Below are 22,269 nucleotides of genomic sequence, written 5' to 3' on the forward strand. Positions count from 1 at the left end.
AAGCAAGATCTTTTTAACGACTATATCTGTCTCTCCTGTGTTTATATAAGATGCTGTGGAGGTGGAAAGTGCTCTCAAGTCACAGCTGATTTATGGCAACCCCTGGTAGGGATTTCATGGCAAGAGGCAAATAGAGGTGGTTTGCCATTGCCTGCCTCTGCAACCCTGGCCTTATAAAATCTAATGAACATGGCTTCTAATAACTCTAGACAGAAGACTTTAAAGCCTTGGCTGCATATTTACAATAAACTGGATTGTGAACTGAATCCAAGGGTTTGTACAAGGAATAGGAAATAGAATAGTTTTTTCCTCATAATTTCCTTGACTGAAGTCTTATTTTTTAGTTTTTAGTATAGCTGAGCTCACTTCTTGATAAGGAATGGTTCTCTATATAGAATATATAACAAGACAACTAGTCTGGGCTAGTTCATTCAAGATATTTTTGCAACCTTGCTCCTTAGAACTAGAGGGTCAGTCAAATATAGACTAATTCCTATAATTTAACATGTTATATTATTTTCTTTGACGAGCATTTAGTCAGGGAGTTCCCCCTTCCTTGCTTAATCTAAAAATAAATATCTTCCTTAAAGTAAATATCACATCTATCATGTGGTGACAGTTGTATACTTTATAATGAGTATTCAGTATATCAAATCCCATATAGTTTGCTTGGTTTTACTTTGTACATTAACTGCATAATACCATTTCAGCTGCCTAATTCAGTTTTACTTAAGCAAGCCACTGGTCTGAGAGAACAGGGGAAAAACAAAGCAGTTATTAACATTATCAATCAGTGTACAGTTAGATCTATGTTTTGTTCTGATTACATGTCTGTCAGGCCCATGACATTGTGAAGAAAACTAGGTAGCTTGATCGTCAGTAGCAAAGGAATATGAAAGGCACTCAAGCACAACCAAGCCGCATGAATTTTTAAACTTGCAAGTATTCACAGGTCATTTTATGTCTCCAGTGATGATTATTTATTTATTTACATTTTTAAAAGAGTTGTGGTTGCCAGTGTAGTAACCCTCCATAAATTAAAAATCAGACTGTGAACATTGAGAAGGCTAGTTCAAAACAGATTTATTTGCCTCAAGGGAGAACCTCCTCAATACTATGGCAAACAGGGACCCCCAACATCAACTGGTATTACAGTATTCTCAGAAAATATACTGAATTTGTGTGAAATTTCAGCTTAATTATAACATTATAGCAATGAGCTAGATTCCACACCAAATACAATAATGAATAAAATCAGGGGGTTACTTTATAGTTTTTAGTGTCTTGATTGAGTGCAATGATTGTACAGTGTAGTTTCCAGAGTTATACAAGTAACAAATTCCTGTCCTGAGTAGCTTAGAATCTAAATTTAGGCAGTGGGATTAGGCAGAATAAAGGGAATAGACTAATAAAGGTGACCAAATGCACTTTAGTTTTGTTTCATTTGTGGAAAAGAACTAAGTAACTCTTATGCTGGGAATTATTAGGAAAGGAGTTGAAAATAAAACAGCCAATGTTGTAATTCCCTTGTACAGAGCTATGGTGTGGCTTCATATGTAATACTGTGTGCAATTCTAGTCACTGTATATCAAAAAGGATATTAAAGAGCTGGAAAATGTGCAAAGAAGGGCAACCAAGATGATAGAGGAGCTGGAGCAGCTTTCCTGTGAAGAAAGGTGGAGAATTTGGGACTTAGCAGACTAGAAAAAAGATGGCTAAGGGGAGGCATGATAAAGGTATATAAAATTCCCCACTCTCTCATAATAAAACTAGCTCTTCCCCACTCTCCCATAAAACTAGAACTCAGGAGGTACCCAATGAAGTTGTTGGGAAATAGGTTCAAGACAGACAAAAGGGAATTTACTTGAAGAGCAATTAAATTGTGGAATTCGCTACCAGTTAAGGTGGTGCTGCATAGATGGCTTTAAAACGAGGAGAGCTTCATCAATGGCTACTAGTACCAAACCTCTGAACGACTGTGCTAAGAGGTGGCAGCAGCAGAGAAGGGCCTCAGCTTCTCTGCCTTGTTTCTTTGGTCCTCCAGGGCAACTGTATGGCCGCTCTGTGTAACAGTATGCAGGACTAAATGGATCACTAATGTGATCCATTTCGTCCAGCATACGGGACTCAGCAGGCCTCTAATGTGTTCTTATGTAAAGAAAATATTGATGTGATCACTCAAGCATTCTCAGAGGGTGTTTTAGACATAAGGACAGCAAAAGTGAGTTGAGACTTTAGAGACGGGAAAGTATTGGAGGCCTAAGCCAAGGAGGAAATCAAAGACAAGTTTTGCACCTTTATAAAAGGGATAGAGCTCAAGGACAGTGAAGAGAGAGTTAACACCCTTTGCATTCAGTAGTCAAGTAATGGTAATGAAGACAATTTCAGTGATGTGTCAAGAGTAGAAATCAGGATATAATGGTATGTATTGACCACAGGAAATGGTTTCTGTTAATGTGGGTGCAGCAGGTTAAATGTAACTTCTTCCATATGGTTGCTGTTTGTAGTACAATTTCAAGTGTCTAAGCCATTGCAGAGAACGATGTGCCTTTAATGCTGAACGTAAGAGACATCTAGTTGAGAAACTAGTTTCTCTAGTGTTTTCTTGCTTCTCCACCAGTGTGTGGATCATAATGCTCATACTGCACCGATAAGGAATAATGCTTCTCAACAGAGCTTCAGTATATAGCTACACTGGAACATACACCTATATGTGTATTACAGCACCTCATTATGATAACAACATAGATAGATGAGAATGAATATATAAAAGAGCAACAAACATTATGAAAGGATTAAAAAGGACTGGGTTTATGGAAAGCTAGGAGGCTTAACATTCCTAGCTTGGAGAAAAGGAGATAACAGGGGGAGTACGTGATAAGAGCCTGCAAATATTTGAGAGGCAATAATACAGGGAATAGTAGGATGGCTGACAGTGAGTAAAACAACAGTAAAAGGGTTGGGATTTTAAAGTTACTAGCATGATAAATATAATCTTAATTATGTTTACCATGTGGATTAATATTGAAATATCTTTAATTTCAGTCATAAGATCATAACTCAATACACAGTTCTTCCTCTTTCAGAAACGTCACAGTAAGTAAGAAGACAATCTCAACATTTTTCTTCTTCTGTAGAGTATGTTACAATTAGTATATTTCAGCTGTTAAGAGGAAGTAGTGATATAGAAACAAGGTATCTGATGTGCAAGGCTGTGTGACCTGATCAATAAAACTCAGTTCAGTCTAGAACTATTTTCAGACTGTTTCCTTGAGAAATATCCTCTAATTAGAGGAATTTAATGTTGAGTAATTAAACTATTTTAATTTTCATTTATATGTTACTTTTCTCCCTAATTGGGACCCAAAGCAGCTTATCACATGATCCTCCCCACCTCCATTTATCCTCATTACAACTAATCTGTGGGGTAGATTAGTCTGAGAAACTGTGATGGACCCAGGGCCACCCTTTGAGTTTCCGTGACAGAGTTGTGCCAGGTGCTTGCTAGTCTAACACTCAAACCACTACACCATGCTAGCTCTACTTAACTGCTACTTAATCTTGTATGTTTTGGGGGGTTCCTTGAACTCCAGGGGCTGAATGGGGGGAACAGGGTTAAAGCAGAAAGAAGGAGGTAGGAATGTTTTGTTACGTGAGCAGAGCTCTATGGATCATAAGATCAAACCCACCCTGCTTAGTCTGATATCTGCTATGCATATACCAAAGCAGAAGATTAATCTCTCAGGTTTGTATGGAAAATCCATGTGTTACCCCTTTCAGAAGAACTAGCAATGGTGTGTATTGGGAGGATAACTTGTAGTGTGTGTCCCCTACATGGTTACAGTGCCTGACAAAGGCTTATGTCGCAAGCAGATAATACTAGCACAAATACTTTGGACCAGAGAAAATTTTCATACTAGAACTCTTGAATAGCCACTGGTTCTCACCAATCTTTACAAAGGATGACTTCGAGTAAAGTATGGAAATGGTTGAAAAAAATGTTCATATTCATTCTAAAAGAAATTATTTTGCTCTAGTATTTGTCAGTGGTGGGAGCTACCGGAGGTCAGTTTTCTGATCTCAACTAACAACTGACTGCGCAGTAAAGTCCAAAGCATGTTTACACAGAGGTGAACCCCACTGAGTCCAGTGGCATTTATTACATAGTAGAAGTTGTCCCAGCCCCTTGAACCATCAAAGGGGTCTGGTGTGGGAGCAAGAACAAAACACATTACTGGGGGTGAATCCTCACCTCCCAGGTCAGTGGGAGCCACCATCAGTTCTTCTTAACTAGCCCCGAGCTTAGAGACTAAGGAACCAAGTTTTCAGTCCTTCTGGGTATTAATCAAGAAATCAGCCCTGCAAGGTAGGAAGCCTATAGGCTGAGTTCCACAAACACACACACACACACAATTATTTGGTAGCTGTAGCCAAATAAGACAAAAAAAACCCTGGATTTAGATTGAAGCCCCACAATCCCAGTGACACCACAAAAGTATATATATCAATAGTTTATTTTATTAAGAAGTATGCAAAAGATTACAAATATATAAATTGTGCAAAACAAGAAAAAAATAATATTAGATAACTACTTTAAAATGCTGTACAGCCTTTGGTCCCCTAACACAGATGTTACCTTATCAGGCTAGAACCAGAAAGTCCAAGTAGAACTCCAAAGTCCAGGGACAAGAGACTTAGTCTGGTAGACCAGAAAGCAAAATGGAATGTAAGCAGTAGGTGTATTACCAACAGCAAACACAGCAGCAAACACAACCCAGCCTAGAATAAAGACCATTGCTTAATGCCAGGCTGCCCACAGCATGGCCTAATCCTGCTTGACCAATCAATGGGTGTTGCTAAGACATATGGCCATATTCTTCTGCACCTGAAGTGCATTCACAATCAGAATGATTTACCCTCACTCAGGGTTTCTTGACTGATGAAATGGAATGTGAGTGCAGAACTCCCTCTTGATCTCTGGCCTTGAAGCTCTCTGTTCATAGTCGTGTCTTCTGTGCAGGCACAGATGGGATCTGCACATGTGCAGGTCAGCCATGGATGTTCTAAAGCTCTAAAAGGCATGAGACACTCGCCTAGCCATTTCGAGCACTTTCCCTCCAGCCACGGCTATAAAATGCAGGGTGAGCGGCTCCCTCTTTCAGTTCTTCTTTTGCCACCGCTAAAGAAGGACATCTCTCCTCAGTGCTCCTTGAATCCATCATGCTTTATGTGAGTTAGGACCTTTGGTTCCATAGCATCGAATGCTTTCTTCAAGAAGTACTAATGTTGTGGGATGAAGATGGCCCAATTAGATGGGCACAACAAATGCCTCTATTGTTTGGGTGAAGGCTATGCAACAGTTCACGCCCAATTTACATGGTCTGCAAACAATTCACACTCAAAATGCACTATGAAAAGACATAACAACTCAAAGTGGCTCTTTGAGAGTCAGCCCTGAAGGGCTCTACCGATTGCTGCACAATGTTGCAGTAAAAGAACCACAGTGCCCAGAACAGGCCTCCTCAGTTCCAACAGGATGTTCAGCATCTGACTAGGTTTAGAAGGCCCAGTTGGTTCCAGCTGCATTTTCCTTGATTCCAACTTGGTGCCAGTCAGACCCACCTGCAAAAAGGGCTTAGCTCAAGTCAAAGCATGTTGATATACCTTTGACATTGAAGTCACACAAGAGGAAGAAATCCTGTTCTTTGGGTTCAACCACTTTGGTTCCATCGAGTCCGTCCAAGGTTCCAAGAACCCCATCTCCCAACTCCCAGACGCTGTTCTGCTTCAGTTCCATCTCTGTCTCAGCAGGTGAAATTCCTGAAGTCATCAAACTGTCTACTGTAATTTCCCCACTGCTGCTCTCTCCAATACAGCCTGTTGAAAGGCAGAGAGGTTCCTCGTTTCCATCTGAGAACAACAGTCACCTGGAACTGGCTCATCATCAAAGATGCCATTACTCTCCATATGGTTCCCCTTACCATTTCTATGCATATGGATATGAAGGCTTACTGCATATATACCTCATTACTTCTTCTATGACAAATACCTCTATGTTTCGGCTCATTTGGAACCAAGGTAAAAACTAAGTCTACATCAGTTCCGACCATGGTTCCAGAAAACAACAGTGCTTCAAAATCAACATTGACCCATGCTACACAGTCAGATGACAAATCCAATGTTGGTTCAGATTTTGCATCAGAACCATCTCCAGTAGAATTCCTTACTGAGGACTCTGCCATGTCTCTGAGCAGTTAGTTCGGATGGCGAGATCTTTGGAAATTGAGGTGAACTGCTCTACTCCGACCTTTTTGGATCCAGTCTTCAAGTCTCCTTCATTTGAAAGTAGCCAGACCTGTTACATTTCCGATCATGCAGGGGATACTTGGCATGACCAAAGATGTATGGTCCAGACCAGCTTCAACTCCTGCAATGTCAAAAAAGCTAGATAATATGTGTAAGACCAAACAGGAAGGACCAGGTTTTTTCCTTACTCACCACCCCCTGCCAATTCTATTGTCACTGAGTCCCTCCAAGGGAAAGACTTCCAAAAAATGCATGGGCCACTCACCTCCTATCGATAAGGAAGGCATGATACTAGCCATACTTAATAGAAAGATTTATGCTTCCACAGCTTTAACTTTTAGAATCTTTAATTATAAGGATATCATGGCCCGCTACCAGCTTTTCTTATGGGAAAAGATAGGCCCATATTTGAATCTAATTCCTGATGACAAGCAAAGGCTCACTAAGATCATGCAAGGAGAAGCTGTAAGGCTCTCCAAACAACAGATTAACATGGCCAGGCATATTAAGGATTTCTCATCCAGAGCTATAGCCTCTGCTATTGTCATACATAGATATGTATTAGCCCTTCACCACAGGATGAGGGTAGAAGTCCATCCCTTTGAAGGCTCTGACTTATTTTCATCCACTAGGGACGAGGCACTAAAGATTAAGAATGATAAGGTGACAGCTAGATCCTTGGGTATCACACCTCTCTACCCAAATACATTCAGGCAGAGATATCCCCCTCGGCCGTGACCACCTTATAATAAATACAATCAGTTCCAGCCGATGCACACATTGTCTAGAGGCTCTCAACAGCCTTCTTCCTCCACCTCTATTCAACCCTTTAGGAGGAACTTCAGAACTGAGTCAAAAGACAGTTCCCGATCTTCAAAAGATCAAACTGGCTTAAATAAACAGAGATTTTGTCACCAGACCCTCTTGTGGCCTGCCAGACATCTAGTCACTTCCTCTGCAAGGCTGGGAATTGATTCTCCAGGAAGCTTTGGTGTTGTCCATTGTGAGATAAGGCTATTGCTTGGAGTTCAAGGCAAGTCCTCCAAACATCCCACCTTTGCCCAACCTTTCACTTCCCCTACCTGCTTATACAGGAAGTGCAGTAATTGGTAATAAAAGGGGCCACAGAACCAGTTCCATTCATTTGCATGGACAAAATGTTTTCCTGGTATTTCATTGTGGACAAAAAGGGAGACCTTTGTTCCCTAATCAAGTTCATAGATTTCCAAAAGTTTTGAATGTCATTAAAAGGATGTTTTACCCGCCGAAAGTTCAAGTTTGTTTCGCTACTGTCGATTTAAAGGGTGCATATTCTCATATTCCAATAAATGTTCTCTTAAGAAAGTTCCTCCACTTCCAATGTGGCTTTGAAAAATACCAATACATAGTTCTTCCTTTTGGTCTCTCCTCTATCCCTCGTATCTTTATGAAAGTCATGGCAATAGTGGTGAGCCACCTCAGAGAAAAAGGGTGTACCATCTCTGGTTCTTGCTGTCCTCAACCAACTGGGCCTCAGGGTCAATCTGGAGAAGTCATCCCAAGTTCCCCAGCAGAAGGTGGTATTTCTAGGGACAGTCCTAGACTCCTCCCAAGCCCTTGCCACTCCAGAGGGGAAAACAAAATTTCTTGTCACCCTGAACAAGGTATTTTCGTACAGGTACCAAAGTGCAAAACAAATTCAAAGACTGATGTTTTATGGCTTTACAGAAGTGTAAAGAATTGCTGCTTTACCATATAAAGTTAGCAAAATCAGTATACTCTTCAATTACTATAAGAAAGAATGGGAAAAAAGAATAAATCCTTGTGTAAAGAGGACTGATATTGGTGTATGAAATAAATACAGTGGTGGTAATTACAAATTTATATCAACTAACTTGTTATGCTTAAGATTCATGTAGTATGCGTTCAGTGAAATCTAGGGTGATTCCGCACGAATGGTTTTCCCTGCTTCAGCTTCTAAATGACCTCGATTTTTTCTTGTGTTTCCACACGTGGGAAGGCAATCCTAGCAGCAGATTCGAAGTCACTGCACGTTTTGTCCGTTTTTTTTCCATCCTGCTTTCCCCTGACTTATTTGTCCATGCGCAGCAGATTAGGGATTTTAATCATGCGGAATTCTTTATCCGATGTTCTCCCCACCCTTGCTCTTTTCTCTCGCCCTTTGAATCAACTTAATTTGATTGGCCAATCATGTTTTCTAAGCTACACCCACTACCCTTTCCCTTCCCCTCTTTTAAAAAAAAAAATGTAAAAAAACGTTGCAACCTTTCTACAAATCTATGCAGAAACATATCCTGTGTCACATGACAACAGCTGACCAATAATGGGTCCATTTTACAACACACCAAATTTGTTACTTGTTGCTCGCTGACAGCTGACAGCTTCTGAGGTAGAGTGAAAGTGTGATGGAGGGACTTCAGCGTTCAACTAGTGGTCTAGGCATTTCATGGAGGGAGAAAGAGACCGTCCTCAACACAACACCTATCACTAAACCACACCGCTCACGAAAAAAGCGGGAAAGATAGACGCGGGGTCATTGGTAACAATTTTCCCTCCAAATGTCAATAGCCAATACTCTTCCACAATATCGGCGGGAAGTGCTCTGGCCTATCCAATATGTTTATTTGATGCAACGTTTATGTGTAGCAGCGTTTTTTTGTGAGAAATTTTTTTCTAAAGTGTCGGTTTGATGCAACGTTTATGTGTAGCAACGTTTTTTTTGGGGGGGGGGATTAAAAAAAATGAAGATGTGCATCATTTGACACTTCCCCCGGAAAAAGCGATGAGGAATTGATTTTTATCCTGTCAAAAATTCCGCATGATGGACTTTGAGCCGATGAAATATGCGAAACAAAAGCCTAATGTGGAATTGGGGAGAAGTGGATTCGTAGGACTCCACCGCGGCATGACTACTCAGAAAGTCCGATCAAAATTGATCATGCGGAATCCCCCCTACTTTATACTTTATTTTGAGCGTTTAGAAAAACAGGTCCCTGACTGATGCTTCATTAGGCTGTGTTGTCAACTTTTTATGAGGATCTCATTCAAAAACACCTTAGTCCAAGCTATGAGGTGCTTTGCATCTCAAAGTTGTATCTTTCCAAAATCAGTCAGTTGCAACATTTATTATGTATATATAACAATCAACAGTGTAGCTTTACTTTGCCAATTTAGATTGATTATGTTTTTCCTTTTCTTTTGTAGGAATGTTGCCTCTGTAATTTGAGAGGTGGAGCACTCAAGCAAACTACTGACAAAAAGTAAGTGATTTATTCAGTACAGTTAAGGTCATTCATCTCCAGCTTTGTCAGTTTACAGACTGCAAAGAACCTCTGCAGGAGGTATTTGCAACTGGTCATGTAGTCCAGTGAGCTGTCTGTTACTGAGATTATTTTCTACGTGCATCAACAGAGGTTATTAGAAACAAGTGGAGCAATCCATGTCTTTTTTTACCAGCAGTACGAAATTTGGGATTCTATATTTGCAGATTATTTTGGTAGCAAACGTTTATAAAGTGCCATGACTTCATCACAACTAATTGGTGAAGATGACATTTTCCAGCCTTACAAACTGAATTCAATTTATGACCAGGCCTAGGGTTGCCCGGTCCCCTTATCCTTTCAGGGGGAGGGCAGTACTTACCTTATCTTTGCTTCTGGGAAGTGACATCATCACACAGGCACAGGAGTACATGCACGCTTCGTAGCGGGCCAATTTGGGCCCCAATCAGGCCTGATTCAGACCACTTGGGGCCTAAAAAGGCCTACTGCAAAGCGTGGGAGTTATCTCAGGGCGGGGCAATGACATCACTCCCAGGAAGTGACATTGTTGTGCTGCCCCGGGAGTGTGCCCGGGAGGCCCTTTCCTATGCCTTTCCCCCCCTACTGGCTAGGTGAGTGGTGGCCCGGGACAAAGGGTGGGAGCAGGGATCTCTTGCCTCCACCAGGGAACTGGTTACCCTAGCTACAGTATATTTGGCTGAATCTGGCTCTACTACTAAATCTGGCTCTAAAATTTGTGTGGCTTCAGAACCTCCTTTTCTATTCTGTTGTTTTGTGGAAAACTTGTAAAGCTCGTAGTATTTAAGAGATCAAACTAATCACAATTAAGATGTCCTCAACATCTAGTGGAATTTGGAACTAACTACTCCAGCTCTGAAGACCCAATATAATATGTTGCTCAATTTATCAGTTTATTCAAGATTCTTAGATTCTAGTTCTTGTTTATGCTCCAAAAGTCCCATCATTGGCACCCTTCTATATTACTTCTTGGTGATAATAATGTCTGTTGCAGAATTCCAATGTTTTGGAAGAAGACAACCTTGGCTTGAGTGTTGGTAACCTAATGAATCTTGGCAACTTCATCACTGCTAGAAATCAGTTTGGCAACGGGTGTCATAGTTTGGTGTTCTAACTAAATCTCCTAATTCGAGCCCCCAGACCAGAAGCTATTGATACTGTGTTTGCAGAAGACAAGCCTTTGTTCCTGATTCATCCTATTTATTTAAGTTCCTGTCAATTCAATTTGAACAACTTTGATCGGGCTGTTAAAGCAAACTGGATTTTACTTCATTTGAGACTTGCCTCTGGAACCTTTCATAAAACATTGGTGTCACATTAAAACATTCTTATGCAGACACCAAGTTTCATGTTGGGTTTCAAATTGCTGTTAGGCTTATACAAAGACAGCTTCAGAATGTAATTTGTTTTACAATAGTCCTTTATCTTTGCAAAAACGTACTACCATATGAGCCTTGCTTCTTCCACTGAAAGGCACAGGTAGCTTCCCATTAAGTTAATAAGTTTGGTTTTACTACTTCGTGAATACATTTTATAAGCTTAAGTGGAAATTTTGTTTTTTCAGCCCTTCTCATGCTCAAACATTCCACAATCAGGTTTTGCTGATGACAGTATAAAAGAAGTAAATGAAAGCTCATTTGTCACTGTTTGCACGGACGTCTTGTAGTGTTATGTCATGTTCAAGTATATTTTTTTTTAATTTGGGAATGTTGTGATTATGGTGCTTAACATGGTATCACTAATATTTTGTTAGAAATAAGCATACCGTTAATAAAATTATCAATCCGAATTGGGTTGGAATGGCTCTGGTTCTTGAACTACTTAGTTTTCTTGGTTTTCTTTTATAGCAGGATCCTAGGAAAGTATTGCAGCTGATATTATGCTGTTCACAAATCCAGTATTTTGTTTCCTAAATTATAAATGCAGCATATCAAAGACTCCGAAGAGATTAAGCTAGAGTTTTTTTCTTCTTCATAGAACAATTTACAGTTATTCTCTTACTTTGATGCTTTTGTTCTGATAGTATATAGGCTCTTATTTTTTCATGAAATTCTGCATTAACAAAAATTATTCAGTTAACTGGTAGATGGTTCTCAGTGAGCTACCAGAATACGCAGTATCCATATGATGGGGTACAGAAGCTCACATACCTTCACCATGTTAAGAATCTTGTGTATGAACTGTTACTTCCACGAATAGTCTTCCTCACCCATGCAGCCCATCTCTTGCTGCAAAAGGGGTTGGACGGATCAGGTGGACCAAGGTGGACTTGCATAAGAACATTTATGCTCTGGTTGGTCACCTTTTTGTTTGTTGTATTGTGCTCTTACTGCTTTATTTTTTACTTTTATAAGACCATTTTCTGAATTTTTGACTTTTGTCTAATACTTTTTTATATTGTTTCTAAATTTTGTACTCCTGGTCCTATTGCCTTGCTTATCTGACATCTCATGCTATTTGGTTGCATCGGTTTACGTCTTGTAATCCGCCTTGAGTCTCAGTAAGAAAGGTGGATTATAATTAAAGTAAATAAAGATAAAGATAAAGATTAAAGTAAATAAAGATAAACACAGCCACCGCCAGCGCCAGGGTTCCTGGCGCCCGCAGCCACCCCCATGCGTGCGCATGTGCCCCGGACTGCGTGATGGCATCACCACGTGATGACATCATCACGAAGCAAAGCCAGGCCCATTGGCCAGCGGGTGCAGAGGTTGCCCACGCTTTGCATGCCGCCCCGGCTGCCTACCGTGCCTGGCCTGCGGATGCTGTGCCTGGCCGGGGGCGTGTGGCAGTGGCAGCGTGGAGCTGGCCCGCTGCAGCAGCTGCAGGCCAGCCACGCTAGCTCTGTGGCACGTGCCTCCACCCCCAGCACCCCCTACGGCGCCCCCTCCAGCACCCCAGCACCCACCTTACTGTCTCAGTGGTGGCGCCAGCCCTGAACACAGCAGCATTTGCTTTCCACTCATTTGGGATGAAATACACAGAAAGTACTCCATGGGAACCTGCTTGCTATATTTCAGACAATTAAATTTTTCCTCCTTTAACTTTGTTTTTTGTCATTCACTCATGGAACACTGGCAGCTTTTCCAGCGATTTCTGAAGTCACCGTTTGTGGTGCCACAAAAATGAAATCACAACTGCCTGCAACCATTTTGGAAACGGCGACGTCAGAAATCTCGAGGAAAAGCTGCCAGCATTCAGTGAGTGGGGCACTATTTTTAAGATGTGGGGAAATGGCCGCTCTCTGGCTGCAAGAGAGCACTTGCTATGGTTTTTAAGTGACATAAAGGGTTAAAATCAGCAATAGTGGATTCTTTACAGAACAGCTCATGTAAAACAAACAACTAATAATCAAAGCAAAACATAAATGTTTGCCAAATACCCCAGGGTCCATGAGGCGAAGCGTTAAAGCCTAAAAAATTCTAGCTGGACCCCAGATGGACTCAAAATGCCTTTGTCTAATAGCCAGAACTATAAAGGATAGTTGCTTGGAAAGATTCCCAGAGAATGGGTTTCCAAGCCATAGAATGACTACAAAAATTCCTATTATAGCTCTTCATAGATCTAACCTTAAACAGATTCAGAATCCCCTGTGGAGCTCAGTGGCAGATCTTAATACATAGGAGCCACAGCTTCTGCCTGCACGGCCAAGGAAGATGTCTGGGCTATATCAGGATTGCTGGGGAAACCCCATCTGAAAACAATGCCTTGTATTCTTGCAATCTGTACCTCATCACTGTCTCTAAGGGAAACCTCTGACAGGGTGCATTTTGGTAGGGTACCTGAACGCGTGAACAAGGTCTGCGATGTCTGAATCTGAAGTGACCAACAACAAAGGGAGGTACCTACTCAAAATCAATGGCTAGAAAGTGAAAACACACGAGTAGGAAGCAATTGTCAATTAACAAATTCAAGGAGTCAAAGGCATTTATTAAATACAAAATATTATCTTCATATATAGTCAAAATTTCTCACATAGTCAACATAATATTGCAAGATACATTTCAAACAATTACAGTATCATGATGGTGCACCACAAATACAGTCAGGAAGAACATCCCACAAGTAAGCTTCCATGAAAGATTACAAAGTAAGTTGTAAAAAAGTCCTTTTTATAATCAAGTGCAGTGCTTATTTTTCAGGTGGAGCCGGTGAAAGCCATAGGCACATCAGGTTGCCTTACACGCAGCGCCGGCTTGACTCCGGTGTTTCATCAGATGGCCTCCTCAGGGGCGAAAGAACATCCACCATACAAGAAGTCAATAAGTAATGTCAATTTCAAGCACCAACCAGTCAATTATCCCTTGCAGACTTGACTTCTGTGTTGCACCATCATGATACTGTAATTGTTTGAAATGTACCTTGCAATATTATGTTGGCTATGTGAGAAATTTTGACTATATATGAAGATAATATTTTGTATTTAATTTATGCCTTTGACTCCTTGAATTTGTTAATTGGCAATTGCTTCCTACTTGTGTGTTTTCACTTTCTAGCTGTTGAATCTGAAGTGAGGCTGCCTTTCCCAGCGGATGTAACTGGTGTAAATTATCCACTGAAGTCAATATGACCCAGTAAATAGAATGTGCAGGTCTGGGAGGAAGCGCCTGAGCAGCCTGACCGGGTGGTTGGCCTGCGAGGGTTAACCCTCAGGACTCCCAGTGAGGGGGTCAGGGTCCGGAGCGCTGCAGGAAGAGCCCCCTGAAGTCAATGCAGGGGGTAAATTGCCCGTTTGCTCCTACGGAGGCCGGCAGACTTGCGCAGCACATCGCGTGCTGCCGGGCCATGGAGAACAAACAACAAAGCCTTGCCGGGAATATAGCAATATATATCTCTATTCTATATCTCTATCAGTCATATATCAGTGACTGATATATTTATTGCTTTTTGTACACTGTTCATAACACCTTTGCTATTCGCACTTCAATGCACTTTAACAGAATAGAGATATATATTGCTATATTCCCGGCAAGGCTTTGTTGTTTGTTCTCACTAACCGGGTTGTCTCCCTGATTCTTGCCCTGCTTGGGCCATGGAGAACGGCAACAAGCAGATTTAAGGTGAAAACCTGAAAGTAAGCGAATCCCTTCTGTTATTCTAAGCGAAGGATTGGTGGGAGTTGAAGCTAAGAAGGTTCGGATATCTTCCCCTTCATTGAGTTTTGGAACTTAGTTGGCGGACTCCCCCCCCCCTAAGATGTTGACGAAAAAGCAGAGCCCTGCTGTGGGCAAATCTGTTTCGGCTGCTTTGCAGGAGAAAGGAGAGTCTCTTGAAGAGGTGGTTAAACGGTCGGTCGTTGAAGCTATGAAGCCCTTTGTTGATAAGCTAAAGGAAATCGATCAAAGGGTTGGCTCACTTGAGAACGAAGTGAAAACCATTAAAGACGTAGCGTCTGGGGCAGAGCAGTCTGCTCATGAAAACGCACTACTCATGAAAGTAACAAACAAAGAAGTAAAGCTTTTGGAGAATCAATTGATAGGGTTACAAGTGGATCGTGCTCAGACGGTATTGCGTCTTTAGAATGTGAAGGAGGAGGAAAGTGAAAACTTAAAGGATTTGGTGTCGGAACTTTTGGCGTCATTTGCAAAGGCAACTAAAGAAGAGTTAAAAAGCGATATTCTGGAAGTCCGCCGGACATCTTCAAAATATGCAATGAAGCGTCAGCTGCCTCGCGAGATTATTATTGATTTTTCATCTAAGAAGACTCGGGACACCATCTTATATAATTCGTACAATGTGGACTTGGACTTTCTGGGTAACAAGGTTAAGATATTGAAGGACGTTCCATTTTTAGCTCGGAAAAGAAGATTCAAATATAAAAGGTTTGCAGCTCTTCTGAGGAAGCATGAAATAAAATACAAATGGTTATTTCCGGAAGGCATCTGGTTCAGTTATAAAGACCAAGCCTACAAGATAATATCGGAAGCACAACTGAGGGACTTTGTGTTTAATCATCAAGAGTTTCAGCAAGGAGAAGATTTAGGATCTGAAGGGGGAAATGGGAAGGAGGGAGTGAGCGCAGCTACTGTAGCTGTTCAGAGAGAGCTGCGACCGAGACGCGGGGGGGGGGGGGAAGAAGACCTGATCCTGACTGTAGTTCGTACTTTATAAGATCTACCAATCTAATAGCATATTAGAAAGTTTAACTTTAAATAATTGTATTATGAAGGGAATGTAATACTTGTAGATGTAGTGTGTGTTTTTTATATGTTGTTTCTTCCCTTTCCCCCTGTTCCCTTTTCCCCTTCTTTGTAGTTTTTGTGGTTAGTAATTAAAAATAAAAAATTTATACAAAAAAAAGAGCGTGTGCATGAAGTAAGTCTCTGGATCAGGCCCCCACCTCACACACACACCCATCCCCTGCTTTCATGCCTGAGGACTGGGCAACCCTAAGCTAAATACACATTTTTGTCACTGAGTAGTATCAGAAAAGGATCTTATCATTTCAAACACTGGAATATAGTACTTTTTATCAGTGTTGATGTGGACTATTTTTAGAAGTGCTTTGGGGAAATGTTTATATGATGTTGAGTCTCTTTTGCTTCTATTGATTTAATTCTTGCATTTCTTTCCTTTTGTGTGTGTTGCTGCTTTTTACAGGTGGGCTCATGTCATGTGTGCAATTGCTATTCCAGAAGTCAGATTTGGTAACGTCACAGAAAGAACACCAGTAGACACAAGCAGGATACCTTTGCAGAGGTTAAAACTGGTGAGTAATAGGCTCTAAATTTCTATTCTAGTATATAAATTAGCATTAGTAGAATTTGAAATAGGCATGTCCATTTTCAAAAATAAGAGAGAGAAGAATTTTATGGTACCTTCTGATACAAGTGCACTAGTGCCTAATTCATCAGATGTATAAAGTTTGTTCTCAGTTGGTGCGCACACACGCACACGCACACACACACAGTGATAAACAAAAGAACTGTAAATGGTGACAATTAAATGCAGTCTGTACCTTCTGTGGTGTTTCTACAAAAAGCTCAATTGTACGCAGGAGAAGCAGAATGAAAACTTTTATCTTTATTTAGGACTAGATATATTCAGTCAAACTTCCTGTTCTGATCCAGCAGTATCATGTTGGAGTGTCCCTTTGAAGTGGTTTTCTTAAATCATGGTCATTTCTAAGTCTGTAGTCAGGTGTCCTGAAAGTGAAATTTTCTTTCCCAGCGTTTGAATATTGTCATTTTCTAATGTCAAAATTTTGCATATTACTTAAAGACTGATCTGCCTGACCTATTCAGACAGCCCAATAATGTTGGAAAGTGATGGCATATGTTACATTGGAAGAAGTGAATAGTACATCTGATGATGTTTGCTCCTGTAATAATTGTGTCTGGAAAGATTTAGGAAGAATTTTGTTTTATTTATTTCTAAGATTTCCCCCCTGGTCTTCCTGATAAGTAACTGTTTATCTTTGTGTCTTCTGTGCAGGCACACATTGCGGACTGTACACACGCAGGCCAGCCTTAGGGATTTCCAGAGCTTTCTAAAAGACTGAGTGCCCCTCCTCCCTTTCCTGCCAAAATCATCACATGACTGGGAGGAGGGGTGCTATTTCCTCAATTCTCTTTTTGCTGTAGAGTGAGGATCTTCATTGCTGTTCTCTGCTTTTCCCTCACCTCATCCCTGAGGCTGAGGAGAATTATTTCTTTTAAAGGTTTTTAACCATCAATAGTCATTCTAGCAAATAGGGTTGCCAGCCTCCAGGTGGTGGTTGGAGATCTCCCGGAATTACAACTGGTCTCTAGGCCAGAGAGACCAGTTCCCCTGGAGAAAATGGCTGCTTTGGAGGATGGACTCTATGACATTATACTCCTTTGAGCCTCCTCCCCTCCTCAGACTCCACCCTCTCCAGGTTCCACCCTCAAAATCTCCAGATATTTCCCAGCCTGGAGCTGGCAACCCTACTAGTGAAGAATAATACTACATTTAAAGAAGAAACGTTTCTTTCCCTTCATCACTATTGCTCAAGAGAGGCCTCTTCAAGTCACTGAGAAATGCCAGCCTGATTAAAAGCACTTGCTCCTTTCACTGGCACCCTTGATTACCAAGGGTGAGGTGTGGCCTGTCAGAGGCTCCTCACAGCGCCTCTTTCTCCATGCTGTGGCTTCACCGGAGCTAGGTTAAGTGTTTTTAGGGAGGGGATACAATGTGCCAGGAATGACTGTACATGCTTATGAATGTCACTTGATCAGCTCCTCAGTCACGGATAGGAAATCTCATCACGGAAGGAGGGAAAGGAATGTGCTAAGTGGGGGTGATGTTATGAGTCCTTTATTGCTCTGGTCACGGGCGAGGCCAGGAAGATAGAAAGTCCAATCGCCGCTTAATCACCCTGCATTGCGGCATTCCATTCATGCCATGTCTCCTGGGCGGGATTCAGCAACTGCTACAGGTCTTCTGCTGGCCAAACCACAGCCATTTTATTCCAGAGGCCTGAACATTTTCAATATTACCAGCAGCCATAAACATGAAGCTGCTATAAAAATGGCGGAGGCCGGGCCAACTGCTTATGCAGAGCCCTCATTTCTAAGGCCCTTTTCCAGAGGCTTTGCCTACATGCCTGCCTGAAAGAAGCTCCTCCACTGCCTTGGCTGTGTCAGCTCTTTGGAGAGTCACCTGGAGGTGTAACTTATGGGAGGCTTAGAGGCCACCAAGGCCTTTGGAAATGTGCTTGCCTGACTCAAGGAATCCCTCCTTCTCTCAGTCTGACCTCAGTTCCACGGTGCAGTCCCTGGAGGCAGTACTTAATACAGCTAACACAATGAAATAGCAGCCTGGAACCACCAATTTAATGTTTGGGCCTCCTTAGCTGCTTCTGTTTTAACAGAGATGATAAACCTGCACCTGCACCTCTAAGCCTGATGCTTTTTGAAGGCAGTTTTTTCCCTGTTGGTTCCATGTACGCCCACACTCCATTTTTCCTAGAAGGGAATGGTGCTGGCTTTTCCCTTAGTTTTCAGTCTCATTGCTGTAAGATTCAGCAGTCATTTAGGAATGTGCAGAGAGTCTCTGTTAATCAACACAGAGTAAATTTATTCAGCGGAAATAAAGAAAAGGACACAAGGCCTAATTCAGGCCTTCTCTAGCAGTCCTTCAGCCAGTTTAAAGACATGAGTAAACCTGGACTAGAACTACTCCAGATTCTATTATCCAGGGACAAACATAAAACATGAAACAGACTCCACAGCATTACAATTGCCACTGCTAGGAAAGAGTTCTTGTTGCAATTGTGTTAATCCTGTCTCTGGAGTCATTCCTGTATGACACCATTTCTAACAAGAACCAATTGTTGTAGTGATTGAAGCATCGGACTGGGATCTGGGAAATCCAAATTTAAATGCCATTGTACCTGTGATTCAGATTTAGGTAATGATCAGTTTATGGTCAGGCCAAATCTCCAATTCCAAAAGAAGACCCTCCCTCCATGGCTCAGAGCAAAAAATTAAGTCCAAGGTGTGTCCCTTTTCATGCGTGAGTCCCATCACTATTTGAGAGAGGCCTAGGGCTGCCAAGGAAGCTATGATCTCCTGGGCTAGCCTTGCCATGGGACATTTGGCATGGATGTTGAAATCATCCAGAACCAAGAGTCTCTGCTGAGGCTATAGTAGGACTTGGACCCTGGTTTTTGTGATATTGATTATGTTTTGGACTCAAACACTCTAAACTTTTGTATTAATTAGATTAAAGACATTCCAAGTAGGGGGTGTAACCCCTTTGTTAACTTTTTGCACCTCTCTGGTGCTTTATTTTTAGTGTAAAGCACTTCCACCGGTGGAATGAGGACATTGTGGGTTCTAACCTATGCCCTCTCCCGCATTCATTCTGTTTCACGCTGTTAATGTGCTGGCCAGTATTCTCTACCAGGGATCGATTTTCAGCCCTCGTGTCTCCCAACTCTATCAATTGTATTAATCATTCAGGCTCCAAGAGAGACCTGGCAGTATCCTCAAACAATCCTTCCTTTGTGGGTTGGTAGAGGCTATCTCAAGTACATGACTGTTCAACATCTTTTATTTAGCACTGCTCTCCCCATTAAAGCGCTGTTTTTCGTTGTATTCCTGCTTGTACTTTGGCAGGGATCCTTTGAGAGAGCTCCCAGCTTCTTTTGAAGCACCTCTGGGTGAATGTTAATGAGACGCTAAGCATCTGTTGGAAAGGTGGTCCTCCATAATCTCTTTCTTTGAGAGCTTCATGCGTACCTCCTTCAGTAAGAGCTTGCTACTCTCCCAATGTGGGACTGCACAGAAACCATGAACATGACAACAAGGTTGCGCTCAGGGGTCATTTTGTAGAAAAAGAACTGCGGGAACTCATTAGCACAACTCATAGCACAACTCATTAGCATATGTCACATGCCCTGACATCACCGGAAGTGTGTCAGAAGGCAACATCCACCCCTCAGGCCCCCTTTTGGCAAAAATCTCCAGGTGTTTCTTTAAAGCAGAATGAACTCAAAGCAGCTCACCCTCCTCTGGAGAGCCAGCCCTGCTTGCACCCATGCACTCACTCGCTCTCACAAGTCACAAATGGAAATAAAGCAGCATAAATTCCAAGCAGCTTAAGTTCCTTTGGAGCCCAGCACCACTTGGCTTGCACTCATTCACTCATTTTCTCCCCCCCCCCCTCACGACTCACAAATGAAAGTAAAGCAGCAGAGCAGAATGAATCCAAGCAGCTTAAGTTCCTTTGGAGCCCAGCACCACTCGGCTTGCACTCGGAGGAAAAAGAATCATGTGGGCGGGGCCAAAACCCACATGACCTCTTTTCAGATCTACCAGAATGCCATTCCTGTGCGTTCCGCCTCCAAATGAGCCCTGGTTGTGCTTATCTGTAACTGTTATTCATCGAGTGGTCTTCGGTGCAGGCACACTTCCCTCCCTCCTGTCTTTCTGTGCACTCTTTGGGTTCTCCAGCAGCAGCATGGAAAGAACTGAAGAAATAGTGCCCCTCCTCCTAGTCATGATGTTTTTGGCAGGGAAGTGCCAAAGAGAGAAGAGGCGCTCCTAATCTTCTATAAACCTCTGCAAATCTTCTCCGTGGTTGGCCCTCTGTGTGTACACAGTCCCCAGTGTGTGCCTGCACAGAAGTCCACTCAATGAACAATTACAGGTAAGTTCAACCCTGTTTTTTTAGATTAAGGGCTCATCCATACACAAGGAAAGACAGCCATCGCATGTAAGACAGATGTATTATTGTCCATTATGGGTTATAGCTCAGTGATGATATATTGGACTGGTTTTCAGTGGAAGGTGTAAATGATGAGTGGTATTCCATCACTTTCTTTCTGAGCTCGTTCTGCAGTAGATTATTCTTCCCTGATTTTTTGTGCCTTTAAATGGCAGATCCATATCTCCAAAACACAAAATATTTGGGGATCAATAAAGATATCATTGGTGTACCTTTAGAGCACCCATAGTTGTCTGATGATATTCTCTGGGGGATTGTCAATATGTCAACATTTTCTGAGGAAGGTGGTATTGACCTGCAAATATTGGGTGGGGAGGGTGTTTACTGGGAACCTTTGGCCTGTGGATGCTAGCTATATAACCAGACGCACTTAGTACCTCTTCTGCTATTCTTGGGGATAAATTGTTTTAAAGGTAATCACATGAGTGTATCCAACCAATAATTTTTCTCCTAAACCAAAATAGAACATGACATCTCAAAATGTATATGGTGTTTGTACCCTTTTTCTCCTTTTACAACTGCTTATCACTGAGATACCACTTCTCCAAACAGGAAAATTGCCAACAGTTGCTCAACTCATCAGCGCAGATGTTTATTGCATATATGAAGTGTTTGTTTAGATCATATAGGACAGAAATAGTATTTTTTTTTACATCAAATGTTTTTACATCCCTTAGGGGATGAAAAGGACATAAACAAACAGATTTTTATTTACTCAAGCAATGAACAGTTCATACGTTTTGGACTCTCACTTTGCCAGCATTCATTTTTGTAAAAATCCCAGATGTTTTGAATGAAGTTGTGGTATACATATGGAAAAACTGAAAAAAGTTTAAAATCATGAGCAAATAGAGTAAACAATAGTTTAATTATGCAGTTCAAGGTTGGTTCCCCTTCCAATGAACTTTTAATTTCTTTTTTAAAATCCCTTGAACAAAGAAAGTTATGCAAAACCTAATCGTGAATGCTTATATTTTTGTGTGCCTGTGTGGTATCAGCTAACGTTCTCTGCTGTATCATTACTAGGAAATAGCAAGAAACATAAAAAGTATGTATTTGCTTTTAATGAAGTACAGTAAAGCATACAAAGCCTGACTATAATGATGTAGGTGTTTGGTTAAGCCGTTATATACATGCATGTGTTGTACATTTTTTATGAATGAGATAATTTCTTGTTAAAACAGAGAGCGAATATCCTATGATACAGCATATTCTCAAAGCAAACCCAGTTATGGTTATAGCTTGAAGGATATGGTAGCAGATCATCCCATTACTTTTTTTATGCCGTCAGCTGATCATTAGTTGCCTGATTACTGTAGTTGGGTATTCTCCCCTGTAGTTGGGTGTCTCCCCTGTAGTTGGGTATTCTCCCCTGTAGTTGGGTGTCTCCCCTGCCAGGTAAGTATATGGGTTAGATCCAAAGCAGTCTACTGGAGTACAAGTTGTGCTTTCCAGCTTAGTTGCAGCAACT

At 41.6% G+C, this 22,269-nt stretch overlaps 1 protein-coding gene across 1 annotated transcript in view; it reads left to right on the plus strand.

Moving 5' to 3' along the window:
* KDM4C (lysine demethylase 4C) overlaps positions 1–22,269 on the plus strand; it is a 385,835-nt gene that overhangs the window by 287,959 nt on the left and 75,607 nt on the right. Inside the window, exons 16-17 of the mRNA XM_054986639.1 lie at positions 9,511–9,566; positions 16,206–16,314. Of these exons, the coding sequence (XP_054842614.1) occupies positions 9,511–9,566; positions 16,206–16,314 (165 nt within the window). The remainder of the gene's footprint in view (positions 1–9,510; positions 9,567–16,205; positions 16,315–22,269) is intronic.

Source organism: Eublepharis macularius, chromosome 8 (genome assembly GCF_028583425.1).
Source record: "Eublepharis macularius isolate TG4126 chromosome 8, MPM_Emac_v1.0, whole genome shotgun sequence".
NCBI lineage: Eukaryota > Metazoa > Chordata > Lepidosauria > Squamata > Eublepharidae > Eublepharis > Eublepharis macularius.